At 37.8% G+C, this 20,381-nt stretch overlaps 1 protein-coding gene across 21 annotated transcripts in view; it reads left to right on the top strand.

The window, feature by feature from the left end:
* LOC123757993 (eukaryotic translation initiation factor 4 gamma 1) overlaps positions 1-19,906 on the top strand; it is a 189,598-nt gene extending 169,692 nt beyond the window's left edge. For 12 of the 21 annotated variants that reach the window (XM_045742085.2, XM_045742083.2, XM_045742081.2 and 9 more), the window contains 12 exons: positions 18-221; positions 1,433-1,626; positions 1,729-1,856; positions 2,253-2,413; positions 4,880-5,052; positions 5,196-5,275; positions 5,741-5,859; positions 8,758-8,856; positions 9,471-9,599; positions 13,996-14,074; positions 14,568-14,729; positions 18,536-19,906. In XM_045742085.2, the coding sequence (XP_045598041.2) occupies positions 18-221; positions 1,433-1,626; positions 1,729-1,856; positions 2,253-2,413; positions 4,880-5,052; positions 5,196-5,275; positions 5,741-5,859; positions 8,758-8,856; positions 9,471-9,599; positions 13,996-14,074; positions 14,568-14,729; positions 18,536-18,723 (1,716 nt within the window). In that variant the 3' untranslated portion in view covers positions 18,724-19,906. The remainder of the gene's footprint in view (positions 1-17; positions 222-1,432; positions 1,627-1,728; positions 1,857-2,252; positions 2,414-4,879; positions 5,053-5,195; positions 5,276-5,740; positions 5,860-8,757; positions 8,857-9,470; positions 9,600-13,995; positions 14,075-14,567; positions 14,730-18,535) is intronic. The other 9 variants (XM_045742082.2, XM_069338925.1, XM_045742093.2 and 6 more) reach the window with 1 other exon arrangement.
* Positions 19,907-20,381: the final 475 nt, after the last annotated feature.

Genomic DNA, 20,381 nt, shown 5'->3' with positions numbered 1-20,381 from the left:
TTGTAAAAATTTTACAGGAATTTAAGAGAGAAGAAATGGAACAGCAGATTGCATTGGCATCAAACACGGGTAGAAGAAATGATCGTGATAGAGAGCCTGATCGCAGACGTGGTCGGGATAATCGTGGTCCACAAATCAATGATGATGGATGGAATACAGTTGCTTCAACCAAGGGAAGAACGTCATTTGACTCTTCCCGTTTGAAAAACACATTTAGTAGGGTGAGTTGGTCCAGTTTATGGTTAATTCATTCTCTTCACTGACTTAAGATGTAGTTTTTAGAAGTGTTGCTTAGTACTGTGTATTGATGTGTAGAAATGAGGCTGAGCTGGCATGAAATTTTTTTACATAGATAATAAGGAATCAACAGAATGTACCCAAATTGTTGAATCTATGTACAGCCACCACTTACTCAGTTTTGCTTTTTTCAGTAGCAGTTAAATATTGTATTCATGTGACATGAATCTGGGTAAAAATAATAATGGGTTTTCATAGGATTTGTTTCATCTGTCTACCATTTGTTAACATAGCACTCTGCAACATGTAGAAGTAGAACATTTGATACTCTTCCTTTGCGGTTATATATATTGATCTGTCAAAATTCAGTATAGTATTCAGAAATGAAGGCTGTAGAGTACAGATTTAAAAAAAAATTACATTGGCATCTTTGAAATCCAGATTATATTATTTTGGACTCAATTTTCTGTATTTTGTTATAGAAAGTGATTCAGTACATGTTATGCATATTTGGGTAGAAATATATGAATAATGATCGGATAGGAAATAATAATTATGGAAAAGTTAACATGAAATTTACGTGTCTGTTTGTAGCACTTAACAGGTTTTGTTAAGTCTGCAAAGTGGTCATCTGTTCCATGTCATGGTCTGTTAAACTTTTGCAATCACCCTAAACTGGTCTTAGTCCTCAGTGGCTAATGTTAATGCTATTCTCTATTCCACCAAATGTAACTATTTGCCTTCAAAAGTACTCCAGTACTGCATAAATCTTTGCTGAAAAACACCAAAATCTTCATTCATAGCAAGTTGCTACTATATTAAATGTTTCAAAGTTTACTCTTGATTTTTCTTTTTTTTTTTTCTTTTAACCGCTGAAATTATTCCCAATTAAAAATACTACTAAATTCATTAGCAAATTAAATAAATATGGGTATCACAGATTTCCTGCTGGGTCGCTGCTCTTAAACTGCTAAGGGTTAATACCCCATTTGATATTCTATTTCAAATGAAGTTAGTTACCATGAAATAAGAAAAATCTCATAATAGTCAGCAACAAAGAAAGAAATCGGTTTAATTACATTTGTAGTTTTCAGTACAATATATTGAGACAATTTTTACATTTTAGCTTTTAATTAAATATAAGTTCTGTGCTATTTAAAATCCTCATTGTAATTGTGGTTTTATAATTGAACAGCCTGGTACTGCAGAATCTAAGGAGGTGACATTGAGAGGAACTGGATTTGCAAGTTGGGCACGTGGCAGCTCGGGTGGTGGCTTGAAGGATCATGATGAAGGAAAGCAGCTAGAGAATCGCTTCAATGTGTTAACAGATGTTACAGGAAGCCATGCTTTATCTGGAGATAACAGAAGAGGTGCTCCTTCAATGGGGTGAGTAATTGTTACATAAAATTATTTTTAAGTTGTATCTTATTTTGAAAATATTGTTAATGAAATTATTTAATTATTCATGTAAATGTGTTCATTTTGCAGTGCTAACCGTCTTGCCCCTGGTGGTGGTGGTCCTCCACGGCCAAGTGGGTTTGGCAGTAAGAGTATGCCACCTCCCTCAAATGACAAAGAAAGTGCAATTTCTGCTGTTAAGAAGTTTGTTGGCCCAGGTAATTATTAGATCACAAGCTAACCCTTTGCAGACTACATAAACTACAGACTATATTAATACTACATACAGTAGACCCAAAAAATTCAGACCTCCATATTGCTGATTTCTCTGCACAGTGGACTGAATCTGCCCACCCGTCTAGCATCCTGTGCTAATTACAGTTACCTAAGTTATGTTCATGAATTATATTCATCACCATTCATATATTTGAATCTCCAGTGCCTGTGTCATTACTGTTCATATGATATATGCTGGTCCAGAGATACTAATTAAATGGCTACAAAGCAAATAGTTTTACTGCTTGAAAGGATGGTATTAAAAAGAAACTGCACTTACTATACATTCACTACTTGTACTTTATTCCCTATACTGTAAACACTATACTTCATCCCAGTAGATCGCAGTAAATCAACAAGTCGTCCAGAGTCCAGAGATAGTTCTGTATCTCGTGAAACTAGTGATGGGTTGAGAGGGTATGCGTCACTCGACGAACAAACAGCAGAGAAGTTCGCCACTGCAATCATTGAAGAATACACCCATAATTCAGATCCTGAGGTTAGAATTTGAATTTTTAAGAAGTTTAAAAGAGCTCTGTCTCTAAGATTTTTGTGTAAAGTATTAGATAAAACCTTGTTCCCACAAAATTGTGGTCCCTTATTTGGTGGGTACATTTTTTCTCCAAAGTTCCAGATAATAGGAGGGCTGTGAAGCCCCTAACACTTCTTGAGCTTCAGAGTTAATGCTTTGGCATAACACTTTTGGTATGGGGGAGGTTGACCATGGTGTTAGAGTAGGAAAATAGAAATGGCTTGCATGTTTTTCTTTGTTTCTTCTCAATTCACTTTACTTATGCTTTCCTACTTTAGTACATAAAACTTATTTACATTTGTTTTTAGTATTTTATGATCTTTTGGTGAAGTTGATACATACTCTTAACACTTTCGCGCTCTCCGCAAAGGTCACTCAGCCAACCGAATGTGCGCGCTGCGTTTTTATCGCTTAAGCGTAAAAACAAAAATGTGTGTACTCTTTTTACTCTTCTGACCTTAGTTCTCATGCTACGTATTTCATTTTGGTACCAACGTGTTCGCAATAAAATTCTCTAGAAGAACATCAGTAAAAAAAGTCACGAAACGTATAGGGATACCAGCACCAAATAAATAAAGGGAGCCGGTCGGCCGAGCGGACAGCACGCTGGACTTGTGATCCTGTGGTCCTGGGTTCGATCCCAGGCGCCGGCGAGAAACAATGGGCAGAGTTTTTTTACCCTATGCCCCCTGTTACCTAGCAGTATAATAGGTACCTGGGTATTAGTCAGCTGTCACGGGCTGCTTCCTGGGGGTGGAGGCCTGGTCGAGGACCGGGCCGCGGGGACACTAAAGCCCCGAAATCATCTCAAGATAACCTCAAGATCTCAAGAAATAACTACGAAGATGACTCGCCGTGAGCGCCCATCAGCAACAAAATGTTTTTACTCTTGGGATTGTTATCACCTCCACACTTGTCCTACAGCGTTAATTTTGGTATCAATGGACTCGCAATGAAATTCCCAACACGGTGATATGAATATAAGCGTAGAATAATGATGCAGCCCGCCCGCAAGAGTGTGGGAAGTGGTGAAATTGTTACCCGGTATCGGTGACGGGACGACGCACGGCGCTTTGAAAGTTTATACTTATTTCACTCTCATGACATTAATTTTCTATGTACGTCATTCATTTTTATGTCAATGTGTTCGCAATAGAATGTTCTATGTGCCCATAGGTAAAAAATATCAACAAAGCGTAAGTTAGAATAGCGACAAATATAAAACAACGCTGGAACATATCAGTGAGCGTCAAACACACGAAATATTTTTACTTTTGTTATGTTTGTCAAGATTATACTTGTTGCACACAGTTATTTTTGGTTGTATATTGATCGGAATAAAATTCCCTAAACAGACATATGCATATAATACATGATATGGGGGAAGAATTACCAGTATAAACGGCTAAAGTCACCCACCTGCAACCCGTTTGGGACATAATACCATTTGATCGAAGTTATCCACACCTTTCATGAACTTATTGTACCATGCAGCCTAGTGGTGAGAAAGAGCCTCATAGCGCGCAGTTTGAAACAAACCCAAAGTAAATCGGATAAAAATTGAATTTTATACAAATATTTTAAAAGTAGACATAACTTTATGTCCACTATGCGTTTACGTTAGACGAAACCGAACGCGCCGGCGCGTCCAGATAGCGCGAAAGTGTTAAGTAACTCAATATTCAAATTAAAAATAATTTTTTTTTCACAAACACCTCAATATAATTTTCCTGGTTATTTTACTAACCACTGCACTGCGCACGTGGTTTCAAAAAAATTGTCTTAGTGCAATTGTCAAGGACATATTTTTGTGGTTTTTATAAATATTCAGGTAAAGTTAATGTCAAAATGTTTCTAAACTCGACTATTTCCATTTCAAACCTCAGAGTAATGAAAACATTAAAATATGGCCTAATTAAACAAAAAATGCATGACTCGTGTGCCTAACAAAATGCCTAAAGGCGCTTTGTGCAGTGCAGTGGTTAATGTACGTGTGACTTGGTAGAGGGCAGCTTCCTGTACTTAGAAACTGGATGTGAGAGTAGTATTACCAAAGAATGGCACAGCCATAATGTGGATAGTTCTCGGCTTCTGGTTGTACGTTAGATGCATCGGACATTTAACAGAGGTTGGGCCCTTTTGCCTAGTATGTAAACACGTCGAGTGGTTATGCTCTTTTTAACTTGTTCTCCATCTGTAATTATGAATGCAGGTCAATCTTGTCAAACCCCACTAAAAGGCAGTGATTTTTTTTTTCCTTTTAATTAATGTCTTCCTGCTGTGATAATTATACAATTCTTATGTAAAGATTGAAAAAAATATGATTACAGGTAAAGGGGGGTAGGGAGATTTGAAAGAAATGTAAATAACAAGTATGTGACTGCACTAATTATTAATGGTAGATCAGATTTTTACTTATTATTTTTGTTGCAGGAGGCAATGCTGTGTGTTAAAGAGAAATTTGCAGCAAGCACTATTAAATACTTTGTGCAGGTCACTCTCGAATGGGTAATAGATCGTGATTTAAAAAAGAGAAGAATGGTTGGTCAATTGTATCATGACCTTATTTTAGAAAATCTTTTATCGGTGGAACAATTACTTGATGGGTAAGTAGTTTGATATATGCATACTTTGTTTGCATTTTGTGAAGTAGATGGTCTAATTTCTAATGTTATTTGTGAAAAGATTGTCAATAAAGCAGTAAATTAACTATAGATAATAGCTAAGCTTTTATGTATTACTATTTCAGATGTCAAAGTACACTTGCAATGACAAAGGAATATGAAATTGACATCCCTCAAGTGTGTGAATACCTGGGAGAAGTGTTTGGTAGGTATCAGCAAAGTTGACGTCTTGACAGGTAGCCTTTAATTGAAGTACAGCTTAGTCATGAACTTGCAACACAGTGCCCTTCTAACTTAGTGCAATGTGAACAGTCTGATAGCCATTAGCAGTTAGCAGTAAACAAATATAAATAACACTAGCTCAATTTTTGCACCTTGTTAGCAGGTGTTGTTTGCTAATGGGTCTTATCTAGAGCTATGAATTTGACACAGCTCTGTATAGTCAGCATCCTTAAAGTAATCTTCAAAACATCTTCCCTCAGCTGTGCAAGTCAAAGGTCAAAGTTTGAGGGGGAATAATAGCCATTTTCTTTACATTGGAGACATTTACAACTAGAAAATAACACTTGCTACCCAGGAAGGAAAAAAGTTTGTTAGTGTAATTGGCTGATTTATAAATTTTCAGGATTTTAGTCCATGTTCTATTACTTATACAAAACCAATTCTACAGCTCCCTGCCTGAATGATAATGCTGTCTCTCTAAAAAGACTACTAGAACTTTCAAGTTATGCTACAAACAAGAAAGCAAATGTATTTGCTTGTATTTTGGCGAAAGCTGCAAAGAATATGGTCAGTAACTACTTTTTCTTTCATTTAAACCATTTTAATCTTGTATGGAGACTTCTTGTATGGAAGAGCTCAAGAAGCTCTTCTTGCTGTTGTTTGTAAGATAAGTAAATATAAAAAGTAGTGAGAACAAAGGTGAATGAAGTGGTAAAAAACATCTTGAACAATTTAGGATACACACAACAGGGATTTGTCTTGATTAAAGAAAAATATAAATTTGTTTCTGGTTGAATTATCATATTAGAAGTCTAGTTAGTACTAGAAAGTTATATTTAATGAGTGTTTTTTAATTGCATATAATCTTTATTCAATGTTATACTGAATTTAGTACATGGTGTATCTGGATGTGCCAGTGATTTTATGCAATCAGTTGACCTGATTTTATAAATATATTCTTGTTTAGAAAATGTGTCAATAAATGAATTGAGGAATGAATGATTGCTGATGTTCTGTGGTGATGCATGAAAGTTACTTTGTTCTTCACTCTAAGAGTGTTAAAACAGGCTCAAGTGCAGCTTCAATATTATTTTCAGAGTGTAATTTGTAATGGATTCCTTGTTTAAATAAAGGCGTGCGTGTGTGTAATTACCTAAGTGTAGTTACAGGATGAGAGCTACGCTCGTGGTGTCCCGTCTTCCCAGTACTCTTTGTCATATAAGGCTTTGAAACTACTGATGGTCTTGGCCTCCACCACCTTCTCACCTAACTTGTTCCAACCGTCTACCACTGTTTGCGAAAGTGAATTTTCTTATTTCTTCGGCATCTGTGTATAGCTAGTTTAAATCTATAACCTCTTGTTCTTAAAGTTCCAGGTCTCTGGAAATCTTCCCTATCGATTTTATCAATTCCTGTTGCTGTTTTGTACGTAGTGATCACATCACCTCTTTCTTCTGTTTTCTTGTTTTGGCATATTTAATGCCTCTAACCTTTCCTCGTAGCAGCTCTTGCCCTTCAGTTCTGGGAGCCACTTAGTAGCATGTCTTTGCACCTCTTCTAGTTTGTTGATGTGCTTCTTAAGATATGGGCACCACACAACCGCTGCACATTCTAGCTTTGGTCTAACAAAAGTCGTGAACAATTTCTTTTGTATATCGCCATTCATGTATTTAAAAGCAATTCTGAAGTTAGAAAGTGTGGCATAGGCTCCTCGTACAATGTTCTTTATGTGGTCCTCAGGTGATAGTTTTCTATCTAGAACCACCCCTAGATCTCTTTCTTTATCAGAATTCTTTAAAGATTTCTCACATAAAATATAGGTTGTGTGGGGTCTATGTTCTCCTATTCCACATTCCATAACATGGCTTTTATTAACATTAAATTCCATTTGCCAAGTGGTGCTCCATATACTTTCTTTGTCCACGTCATCTTGAAGGGCATGACAATTATCTAAGTTTCTTATCCTTCCTATTATCTTAGCATCATCAGCAATCATGTTCATATAATTCTGTATACCAATTGATAGATCATTTATGTAGACAATAAACATCACTGGTGCAAGAACTGAACCCTGTGGTACTCCACTTGTGACATTTCTCCAATCCGATACATTGCCTCTGATTACTGCCCTCATTTTTCTATCAGTCAGAAAATTTTTCATCCATGATAGAAGCTTACCTGTCACCCCTCCAATATTTTCCAGTTTCCAGAACAACCTCTTATGTGGAACTCTGTCGAAAGCCTTTTTAGGTCTAGATAGATGCAGTCAACCCAACCATCTTTCCTGTAATATCTCTGGCTCGATCATAGAAACTGAGTAAATTCGATACACAGGATCTTCCAGATCGAAAACTATACTGTTTGTCTGATATTGTATCATTTCTCTCCAGGTGTTCTACCCATTTAGTTTTGATTAGTTTTTCCAATACTTTCACTATTACACTTGTTAATGATACAGGTCTAATTGAGGGGGTCTTCCCTGCTGCCACTTTTGTATATTAGAAATATGTTAGCCTGTTTCCACATGTCTGCTACGACTCTGTTCACAGGGATGCCTGAAAGATCAAGTGAAGTGGAATGCTGAGCTCGGATGTACATTCTCTCAGAACCCATGGTGGAACTTCATCTGGGTCAACTGCTTTGTTCTTACTTAGCTCCTTTAGCATATTTTCCACTTCATCTCTAGACACCTCTGTACGCTCTATGTTGTTCTCTGGAATTCTTATTGTGTCTGGTTCTCTGAAGATTTCATTTTGTACAAACACACTTTGGAACTTTTCATTTTGTGTTTCACACATTTCCTTTTCATTTTCCGTGAATCTGTTTCCCATTTTCAACCTCTGAATATTATTCTTTACCTGCAATTTGTTGTCTATGAATTTGTAGAATAGGCCCAGTTCTGTTTTACATTTATCCACTATCCCTTTTTCAAAATTTCTTTCTGCCTCTCTCTTTACTGCGGTATAGTTGTTTCTCACATCTTTGTATCGGTGGTATGTTAGGGGTTTGGCCTCTTCCTATACTGATTCCATTTTTGTGTCTTTTGGTCTCTGGCCCTCTTGCAATTTCTGTTGAACCAATCCTGTTTTCTGGCCCTGCATATCTGTTTTGGTATGAATGTGTGTGTGCCTTCATTGTATATTTTGCAGAATTGGGCATACATTTCATTTACTTCCCTGCCTAGCAACAAGTCTGTCCATTTACTCGTTAAAAAAAATTGAAGTTCCCCATAGTGACCTCTCCTTAAATTGAGTTTATCATGTTTCAGTGTCCCCATTTTCTTCTAGATGATATCTTAAACCATATTTAATGTCAAACATGATGTGATCACTCCTCCCCAAAGGAGGAAGGTAGGTGTGTGTGTGCGCGTGTATATATATATGTATATGTATATATGTATGTATGTATATATATATGTATGTATGTATGTATATATATAAATAATAATAATTTTCATATTTGCAGAGTCCTAACAAAGTAGCTGATGCGTGGAATTCATCTGGTCTTAGTTGGTCTTCTATAATTCCTCCTACTGACACTGTTGACGCTTTCCTTGCAAAACATGTAAGTAAAAGTGGTACACTTGTAAGAATTCTTTGTATGCTTGTAAATTTTCAATGTTTAATCGAATCATTTTTAATATGCATTATACAAATACTATTTGTACCCATTTCTCATTTGCATAAGATGAGGGTGGCAACCCCAAAAAGGTTTTTTTTTCCTTCCCCCAATCATTTCATTTACCATTACTTTTCACACTGCATACTTGATGTTAAGGAGTGATCACCACCACTCCAATTGTACATAACTGTGCTATCCTTTTGTCTTTATACAATTAAGTCTACAGTGCTGTCTCTTAAATTATTTAAATTTGTTAAATCTTAATTCCCTGTAGTTGTATTCCATAATGCTTCTCGTGCACTATTCAGTTTATATCACATTTCCTAACTAGGACCCGATTAACTTTCCACATCTGCATATAATTTTCATTAGTTTTTATGATAACTCATAAATGCACATTAGATTGTAAATTTTCTGTGGCTAACCAAACATTCTTTGTTTACCTCCCGTTTGTATATCCTATCAGCTCTTCAAGCGGATTTGGTTAACTGGAGGTTTTTGATTAGTTGTCTGTATAAATTTTAAATATTTCCTGTTCCTTTTTTTCTTCTGTCCAGCGTGTGGAATTCACAGTGGACCGTAGCAAGTCTGGAAATCAGAGTGGATGGACGCCTCAAAAGGTGGAGACAGAGTTCCTTAAGCTGTTCAAGAGAGCATCTAATGACGAAATCTTTGGATGGATTGAGGTAAATCTTCCGTTTGAGGAAATGGTTCATTGAAGTGTTACTAAATTCATATTTGGCTATACAAATTTGCAAGTTCTGTATTTCTTTAAAATTTTAAGATTGGTATTAGATTAACAAACGGCATGTTATTGGTGGCTTTTCATAATTGTTTGTGCAGAAACATTCATTGCAGTTTTTACAAATCTTGCAAAATGCTTCAATATACTTAGTGCTGCTGTTCCTGGCACCCTTTGCCACTCTGAGATTGACTTTAGCTTGAGAGTAAACAAAAGTTGTATAACTCCTAGGTCAGTCAGAAATTGATGACTAGTAAACAGCTTTATATAGTTATTTAAAGTAAAAATACAGTACTGCAAGGTGTTTCAGGCAATCTTAATAAGTGATGTAGTAATTATTGAGATTTTTCTTTTAAGTTACAAAAGATAGATTAATTCATATTTTAGGTAATATATGAAAACTGTACTAAATGTAAATCCCTGAAAATATATCGGATATCAACACAAACTGCAGCTTTTGAAAGAAGTTGACAGTATGTCCAAGCACGAAGACCTTACCTTCAAAGAACACAATAAAGTAGCTGTCGCAACTGCAAGAAAAAGGACAGGTTGGATAACAAGAACCTTTTACACTAGAGATGCTATACCAATGATATTTTTAAAGATGCTAGTGCTCTCGAGTGGAATACTGCTGCACAATGACAGCCCCTTTCAAAGCTGGAGAAATTGCTGACTTGGAGAGCGTGCAGAGATCCTTTACTGCTAGAATCCAACTCTGTAAAACTATTGGGACTGACTAAAAGAGACTAAATGTGTATTCTCTTGAGTGCAGGTGGGAAATGAATAATAATTTACACATGGACAATAGTAGAAGGGCTGGTCCCAAACCTGCACACAGAAATAACACCACATGAGACCAGAAGGCATGGCAGGATGTGCAGAATACCCCCATTGAAAAGCAGAGGTGCAACAGGTACTCTTGAGAGAGAACTCTTATCAACATCAGAGGCCCAAGACTGTTAACACGCTTCCACTACACATAAGGGGCATAACTGGCCGACCCCTCGCAGTGTTCAAGAGAGAACTTGACAAACACCTCCAAAGGATACCTGATCAACCAGGCTGCGACTCATACGTCAGGGTACATGCATCCGTGTCCAACAGCCTGGTTGACCAGTCCAGCAATGAGGAGGCCTGGTCGACGGGGCCGTTGTGTTGATAAGCCCCGAAATCGCCTCAAGGTAAGGTACGCTACTTGGCCTCGGGTCCAGACTCTTGGAATTCAATATCTCTAAAAGAAATGCAAAGTGCAAGTAGCACAAGCACTCACTGTGGTGTGGAGAAAAAGCTTGGGCACTGGTGAAATGCTTAAATCAGCAGATACAGCCCTCCTACACAAGGGAGGGTGCATGGCATTGGCTAAGAATTAGACCAGCTGCACTAATGTTCCACAATGTTTTTGAGTGAACAGGTCAAATCTCCAGTTTGAGACAAGTGACATCCATAACTCGGGTCAACTTGGATTTTGAGCAGGAATGTTATGCCTTTCACAGTTACTCAACCATTATAATAAAATTACCGATGCATTACAAGAAAAACAGAATGCAGATGGGGTGTACATGGACTTTGAAAAGGCACTTGATAAATATGACTATAGAGTGATAGCCCACAAAGTGAGGTCAGTAGGAATAACAGGTAAAGTAAGACAGTTGATATTTAATTTTGTCAAACTGAACGCAAAGAGTAACAGTCAAGCAAATAAAATGGTTCAAGCACAGCTAAAAGCTTTGTACTTCAAGGTCCTTGCACTGCATTTCTTTCTCATATCAGATATAGACAACAATACAAGTCACAACTTTGTATCTTTTGCAGAAAACACACAAATAAGCATGAAAACTTCTACTGTTAGACATTGAAAATTACAAGATAATTTTTTATTCAGCGGCAGAAAAGGGTTTAACAGTGATAAATTCTAGGTACTTAGGTATGGTGAAAATGAAGACCTTCATCAAAGTACAGTGGCACCTCGACTTACGATTGCCCCTACTTACGATAATTTCGAGTTACGATGTAAATTTGATCGATAAATGCGACTACATCCAATATTTGTTGGTACACGTTTGGGTCGACCGAGTGCGTGGTTCCAGGTCACGCGGTCCGACCTGCCTCAGTTTACTACAGCTGCCCGCTTAGTGACGATCGCGCCTATAAGAAATTCTCAGTTTTTGGTGATTTTTTTGCATTTTGAACATTAAAGTAATTATTATATATCACGCCATGAGTCCCAGGAAAGTCAGTGGTAAGGCTCAACATATGAAAACCCATGTAAGGATGACCATAGAGCAGAAACAAGAGTACAGAATGTCTCTTCCTCAACAATTAAGAAAATGTGTGCAGCATGGGAAGAATTGCAAACTTTTGCTGAAACGACTCGCCCAAATCAAGCTGCAGTAGGTCGTTGCCTTAACCTATTCAATGACACTGTGATGCATCATTACAGACAAATGTTAAAACGAAGGGAAAAACAAATGTCTCTTGACAAATTTGTAGCGAGACAAACAAGCACTGAACCACAACCAGGTCCTAGTGGTATGCAGGCAAAATGTGCCAGGGAGTGCACACCAGAAAGGTCCTCACTGACTGATGTGATAATGGAAGGGGACTCCCATTCCAAACAGTAACAACTCTCCTCATTCTCCCCCCCCCCCCCTCCCTCATCACCATCTTCCATATGCCATCAAGAGTCCTCAATAAAGGTAAGATCAACTTAGGTACTGTATTGTAGTTAGAAAAAAAAACATTGTATTCAGTATAAAATGTATTTGTATGTTAATATTTTGGAGGGTGGGGAACGGATTAATTCAATTCCCTTTATTTCTCATGGGAAAAATCGCTGCGACTTACGATATTTTGAGTTACGAGCCGTCTCTGGGAACGGATTAGCATCGTAAGTCGAGGCCTCATTGTATAGGGTTCAAAACAATTAAATCTGCTTATAGTAGGAAAGCAACATGTATAGGATCTGGGAATATCAATGTCTGAAGACCTTACATTTACGGAGCATTACCAAGCAAATATAATGTCGGCTAGAAAAATAATAGGGTAGATTAAGAGAACTTTCAAATCCAGGGAGCCTATTGCAATGCTTATGCTATTCAAATTGCTTGTGTTGTACTGCTAGATACTCACTCTGACCTTCAGAGCAGGAGAAATTGATGGAATGCAGAAAACACGTATGGTATGCAGACACATGATAGAGCACCTAAATTATTAGGATCATCCCAAAATGTACTCTAGAGAGGTATCAAGCATAGAGTATACATGGAAGGTACAGGAGGACCAGGTCCTAAATTTGTACAGCAATACAACATTCTGGAGTAAAAAATTTAAAAGAAAATGTAGAGTGAAGCCAGTGAAGAAAAGTGGCAATTAGAGAACATTGTATGAACATCAGAGGTCCACTGTTGTTTAGTATCTCCCAGTAAGTATTAGAAATATTGCCGGAACAAAAAGCAGAGGGAGAAAACTGTCCAGTTTTTTCTTGAAAGATGTGCCTGACCAACTGGGCTGTAGTTTGTATAGTTGGCATGTGGGTCACTCCAAGCAACAGCCTGTTGGACCAAGCTCTCACCAGTCAAGCCTGGCCCTGGGCTGGGCTTGGGAAGAACGGCGACTCCCTGAACCTTATCCAGTTACAAAGCTAAGAATTAAAGAAATTTTCTTGCATTTAAATCAAATATACATGAATGATGTGAACAGAAAATAAAAATACATGATTTGAGTGTATCCAACTACAGTAATTTCTATGCTACCTTTCATAGAAGAAAAATTGGCTGTAATATTTTGGTATTATTAGTGATGTTTTCTTTTTAACTTGCCAAACACCTTCATGCCTTCGTAAATGATAATTTGAATGATGTAATATTTCCATAGAATTAATAACTTGCCTCATGAAGAACTCTGCAGATTTCATAATTAGCTTAAAGCCTTGGGGGGTAGAAGGCTTTAATAATTAATAACTGCCAAAAAATATGAAAACCCAGCGACCTCCTTGCACATCGTAAAAATAATGCATAAATAAAAGTAGAGGACAGTGTTCTTCAAATCTATTCACATTTGAATAAAATGCATGGTGCACCAAATAAACACATCTACATGATTTGGTTGTTAATTAAGTTTATAAGTTAAATTATGTTTACAAAGATTTATAATCCTTTTATCCATGTCTCGCTCTCTCTACCCATTGAGTGAACACTGGTGGGAGGCATAACTGAGAACTGTTTCAGAGAATACTAGGGTCAGCTTTGTCATCTGCCAAAAGCCACCCAGTTTAAAAACAATAGTAGCGGAAACTAATTTTTCTTTGATGCTGAAGTTGTAATTCATATTTTCTTCAACAGGCAAATATCGGAAATGATGCCAAGAGCAGCAAATTTATTCGTGCCTTGGTAACCGCCTTAGTGGAAAGTCAAGCTACGAGTGAGTTAAAATAAATTTGTTTTAGAAAGTTTTCTTGTTTATGCTAGTGGTGATTTTGGTTTAATAGGAATTTTACTCAGCGGAATGTATTATTTATGATTTTTTTATTGAACTACATTGATTTCGTATAGGAACTATCTATTACTCATTCTTTATCGTATGACTACTTCTGAACAATGTCCTCTAGTAACATTTCAGATTGCACAATCCTTACATGTGCACAAAACCAACAATTTCTTTGCCCAAAAGATAATTGCCTCACAATGATGGATGTTCATGAATTGACCCATGGCTTGATCATTTTCTGGATGTTTATACAAGAATCATATATGTTTTATAGTATATCAATGGGCTAATCTTAAAGGTAACTAAAGGTTACTCTTACTCTAACTAAAGGGTAATAGGCTTTAAGACAATAAGTAATGTATCTTTTCAAGATTTAAAATTGTGGAAGCTTTCTTCATTTTATTTACTTTCATTATTTTATTCTCAGCTTCCAATGATGGTTCCTCAATATGTGTAACTGAAGACTTTGAGGCAAAAATGAAAAACCATCTGGCTGTGGTGCTCAAATATGTTGACAGCAGTGAAGAATTGGAGATGCAGTGCATTTATGCCCTCCAAGCACTTAGTGTTAAACATCAACATCCTAAAGGTAAGGCTTAACTATATTGTATTTCTAAGCTGCTTGAGTGCTTGTTAAGGGTTAACTGGTTTACACTTTTCTATAATTAAAAAAAACTACTATCCATGTCTGGTAGTTCATGCCAGACGTGTAAGTCTAGGATGGGGAATATAAAAAATATTGTTATAATGGTTAATAGTATTCTTACGGTGGAGATTTTTATAAAGCTACTGTTAATTTTATATTAAAAATACATCTTTGCCTATTTGCTGCACATGTCCACAACATGTACATGGTGGCATTTGTATGCATTTTGTGCGAGATCAATGGCATCCCAACATTTTCATTTTGGAGCAACAGTCCAATTTGTTGTTGGCTTGCTTACTTCAAAGTGCATGATGGGGACGAGATTAGTATTCTAGTTGTGCTTGTCGGGGTTGAGCTCTGTTCTTTCGGCCTACCTCTCAACTGTTTCTAACTACTACTACTAATTTTTTTCCACATTGCATACACACACACACACCCCATGACAGCTGACTAACTCCCAGGTACCTATTTACTGCTAGGTAACAGGAGGATAGTGTGAAAGAAACTCTGCCCAATGTTTCTCGCCGGCGCCCGGGATCGAACCCAGGATCACATGTCCAGCGTGCTGTCCACTCGACCGGGCCCTCACTCAATATTAGTGGGTTGGGTACTATGATCCCCAATATCAGCAGTACCCCGTGGTGTAGTGGTTAAGACACTCGCCTGGCATTTCACCAGCACTTTTGTCCTGGGTTGGTATCCTGGCCGGGGAGGATTTACTGGGTGTCAATCCTTAACTGTAGCCTCAAAGTCAAGCCTGGCCTCAGGCCAGGCTTGGGGAGTAAATGAACTCCCAGAACCCCATCAAGCAGGTATCCTCTCCAGTGAAGAGCAGGGGTGCCATAGGCATAATCAGAGAACACTGTATAAACATCAGAGGTCCACGATTGTTCACCATCCTCCCAGCAAGTATAAGAAATGTTGCCAGAACAACTGTGGACACTATTTAGAGAACTAGATTTTCTCAGATTTTCCCAAGCAACAGCCTGTTGGACCAAGCTCTCACAAGTCGAAGTCTGGCCTCGGGCTGGGCTTGGGGAGCAGAACTCTCAGAACCCCATCAAGCAGATGTATTCTTGGAAGGGTTAGGTGGGGTTGCTTAGGGATTGCATAAGGTTGGTTAGTAAATTTCAAATTTGGTGTCATGATGAGAATAGGCTATGTACGAAGAGTGGGAAGGTAGTGTGAGGAGGCCTAAATTAGTTTCTGTGCTGGAGAATCTGTAAGGCTGTAATTTACTATGAGGAAAATTCAAATATTAGAAATTATCTGACCTTGCAACTTGTAAAAACATTGATGCCTAACTAACCAAAAAATGAATAGTGGCACCTCCAAAATTTGAACTATTGTACTGTATAATTCAGGTCTCAATCAAATATTTTGTAAACTCAAATTTGTTAAATCCAACTCCTGTATTAAATTAAATGAGGGATTTGGTCCATCCTGGACCAACACTAAAAATAATGGTGTCCTGGATGGACGGAATCATTTTAATTTCACGTGGAGGTTGGCTTTTTTTGTGTTTTCAACCAAGTTATTTCAACCAACCACTTGTTCTGTTTTCCATAGGAAAACTAAAGTAAAACATTTCTGCATATTTAAAATATGATTGCAGCAACAATTAGGATAATCTTTTTAATGAAATTAATCTTCCAGTTAACAGTATGGTACTGTATTTCTAATCTGCTTGAGTGCTTGTTAACCACTGTACTGCACACTAATATCATAGGGAAAGTGGGTGCACATACCAGCATATGTTATTCACAACTACTGCAGGTGCATGGAGCTCGCATTTTGTTTCTCGGGACTCGTAGTAAACGGATGCAACTGTGAAAACTAAGTTGTATTCATGCTGTCTATGAGAGCTTGTATACTACCAGTGTTACCAAGGCTGGTGCATGCAGCTGGAGCTCACAGCACTGCTGCACAAGTTGCGGCAACACCATCACTTAAGGGGGCGTCAGTTCCCAATTTGCCCTAAAAATGCAACAAATGAAAACTCATTCGATTTCAATCAAACTTTTTTGACAAGTTCTATATGAAAAGTGTTTCATCTGGTCCAAGTTTCAGCATCGTAGCATAAATAGGAAGGGAGAAAAAAAATATTGAAGTAGTTGTGAAAATTATGCCAAAATGGTCAAAATCGATTATCAATCAAAAGTGTCAACTGAAATCATAGCTATGACTCTTTGCTATCACAATAGTATATATTAAACAAATATTATAATTAGTTAAATTGAAAAAAAATTTTAAGAATTTTTTTTTTTTTTTTTTTCCCCGGACGATTTGCATCAAACTTACACACCTGACTGTACGTAAGCCTATCTGTAAGGACGCCAGTTTTGGAGAAAATTGGTCGATGTCAACCTCAGCCACAGATTTTAGAACCTTAGACTTCATTCATTTTTTTTTTTTTTTCAATTGACATTTACAAAACTGATTCATTTTTTATTCAATTTACATGAAACTTACACAGTATATGTGAAGGGCATGTCTCTACATTTGAGTTTTCATTTTTCTCTTAAGTTCATTTACCGATTTTATAATAGCAATAAACATGCCATATTTGCAAAAAAAAAATTTGGGAACTTTGAACATTTGTATTAGGAAAACTAAAGACGTTTTGGAAATTCTATATCTCAAGGTCCTTTATTATATGCTAATGTGTCAGAAAAGTGTCACAGAATAATTATATCTGAAACGTGTGTTCTGAAGTGTGGACTTGAAAATGTGTAAAAAACGTTGGAAAAAAAAAAAAACAAAAACAAAAACAAAAAAAATCTCCCTTTCTATTTATTCTGCAGTACTGAAACTTGGGACAATTAAAGCACTTTTCATATACAACTAGTCAAATAATATTGGTTGACATTGAACAACTTTGATTCTGACAATCTGACGCCCTCTTAACCCTTATGCTGCGCAATACTCACATTGGCAATGAGAGTTGCTTGCACTGCAATGCGCTCATCATACATAGGCAATTGAGGGTCCCGAGCAAGAATTAAATGTCCTATGGCTATACAGGGTTCACATCGGCTTCCACAGGGCTCTTGTGAATAGACACCATTAAAAAAAAAATCATGGGGAACGTCCTCGGGTGTGAAAGCCTCAGTACTGAGTGAGCAACCAAGGCTGGTGTACGCAGTATGAGCTCACAGCACTGCTGTTCAGCTTGTGACCACAGCATTGCCTAAAAATGTTAAAATATATACGTACCTGCTATTATTTAGTGATGTTAGTATTACAGAAGACCCCTGACTGATAAAAATGACCAGGATTCTGATTATAGCAGGATTTGTGATAATTAGTGCTGTGCATTGTATGGTGGGACGAGTAATCTTGGTGAGGGAGGGAGGTGGCTTCATTTGCCGACTGTGGCCACCTTTTATTGTCCGGACTCATCATACCAGCTTAGTGGTTTGCTATGGTGAACACAAATATAGATACTTATATATAATGTGTATAGTGTGTGTTAATAGCAAAAGGAGTGTTGGGAGGTGGCGTAGTCTGCATGACTTGTCATGCAAACTACGCCGCGTGCTGCTGCTGCTACATGCTGTCAGGGCGCCTGACAGCCGAGTGGACAGCGCTTCGGATTCGTAGTCCTGAGGTTCCGGGTTCGATCCCCGGTGGAGGCGGAGACAAATGGGCAAAAAGGTTTTCACCCTGTTACCTAACAGTAAATAGGTACCTGGGAGTTATTTTATTTGTTTATTTTGCATATCTAATGTATTCATTTATATTTCCAGGTCTTCTAGAAAAGTGCTTCAATGCATTCTATGATTCAGAAGTTGTGTCTGAGGAGGCTTTCGATGAGTGGTCCAAGTCTCAGGATCCTGAGGAACAGGAGGGAAAGGGCGTGTGTGTTAACTCGGTTAAAAACTTTTTGAGGTGGTTAAAGGAGGCAGATGTAGAAGAAACAGACACTCATGCCTAAGGATTTGCCTCTCCTACCTCCCTAATTCTTCCTTTAAGTGTTGAAACAGATATGTGACGTTTTTGTTACTGATGAACTAAATATATTATTGAAAATTTGAGAAATAGATAAAGGAGCCAAAATTATTGTTTTTACTACAGTGACTGTGTCTTGAGCCTGACACAAAGGGCAGATATTGCAGAGACTTCCAACATTTGTGTTGGAATGCACTAAGCTAAATCCGGCAGTCTTCCTGTTGTCTTAATCTCAAAATGGAGAGTTACACCACAAGTTTGACACCGGAAGCTTATGTATAAATGGACTAGAATACTGCCTCAACTGTGGTTTTTTTATATAATGTGTAAAAAGTGCACGTGAACAGGTTAAACATGTTAAAAGTGCAGATGGTTTTGTAATTCCTGCTAGGGTGAGCATCAGTTGCATATTGTTATTGTGTTATAGCATAGTTGAAATGAAAACTGCATTCCCTTCACTTCCAAGATATTGAATGACTGTATAAAGGATACATGCATTTAGATACTTGAAAGCTCAGTTACTTGTTTACAGCTTGGCTCCTGATAAGTTTTGTAAATTATGGCTCAAATTCTGTGATTTATTTTGTATATTTATATAAATATTTAAAAGTCGTGTACAGACCCGAGCATGTGCCTAAGGCTGGAGGATATGCTTGCTGGCTGCTGTCAACTCCCAAGACTCCTGCTACCCAGGGATGTTGGCATATCGTTGAGTTTAATATGCAAAATGTGACATTTGCAACTCACGGCGAGTCGCTGTGTGTCCCATCAAGCGCTTGCTACTTTGCTAGTTGTTATTCTGAGCGAGTTGTACTTTAGCCTGTGCCCCTGACCCTTGGACATAAGTAATCAGTTAGTGAATACTGACAAGACTTACCCAACCATATAGTTGATGCACTTGCTCCATGCTGTCCCATATTTTGCTGCTACTGGGCTTTGTAAGAGAGAAATCCAAAATGGATAATTTTTCTTGTGATAAGGGTAATGGATTATTCTTATGACTGACATGAATGCTAAATAGTGTGCTGGGCACAGGACAAAGTTCAACTTCTCATATCGTTAACGCGTTAATATAAGCAAATGGAAAACTGGGGTTATATTTAAGACGAAGTGCTATAAATTAATATTGTAAACCATATCGCCTCTGAAAATAAATTTAATATTTACAATTCTAGTTTTATTTTAAGTAAAATTACCCCCTCCTTTCCAGCCTATTGTCGTGAGGGGGGCTTGGTGGGTGGCTGCTGGGGTGTGATGCTCCATGGGCAGTCATTTGTCCTTTTGGAGACTTGTGTTCCTGCTGCCGTCTTCACAAATTATACTGGAAGCCTTTTCCTCTATTTTGACGCCCTGGTGTTTGGGGAGGCAAACCCAAACCATGGTGCCCTCCATGGTACCTGAAGTTTTGAGCAAGGGTTTTTAAGGTGGCGATTGCGGGGCGTATACCCATGATCCACCCCTAGGAGGCCTCATCTTGTTGGGTGTTTTATCCTCTGTGGTGGGTATGGGGCTTATTCTTGGATTAAATTATAACCTATTTGTTTATATGCCAATGACTGATCCTCCTCTCAACTCCCAGACTCTTGGGGTGGGCGACCAGGCCCCTCCGAGTCGAACTGGGATGGAAGACCTGGCTCTTTAGAC

This window comes from Procambarus clarkii, chromosome 40 (assembly GCF_040958095.1).
Source record: "Procambarus clarkii isolate CNS0578487 chromosome 40, FALCON_Pclarkii_2.0, whole genome shotgun sequence".
Lineage (NCBI taxonomy): Eukaryota > Metazoa > Arthropoda > Malacostraca > Decapoda > Cambaridae > Procambarus > Procambarus clarkii.
Note: the sequence above shows the minus strand (reverse complement) of the source record. Positions and strands in the feature narration are given on the sequence as shown.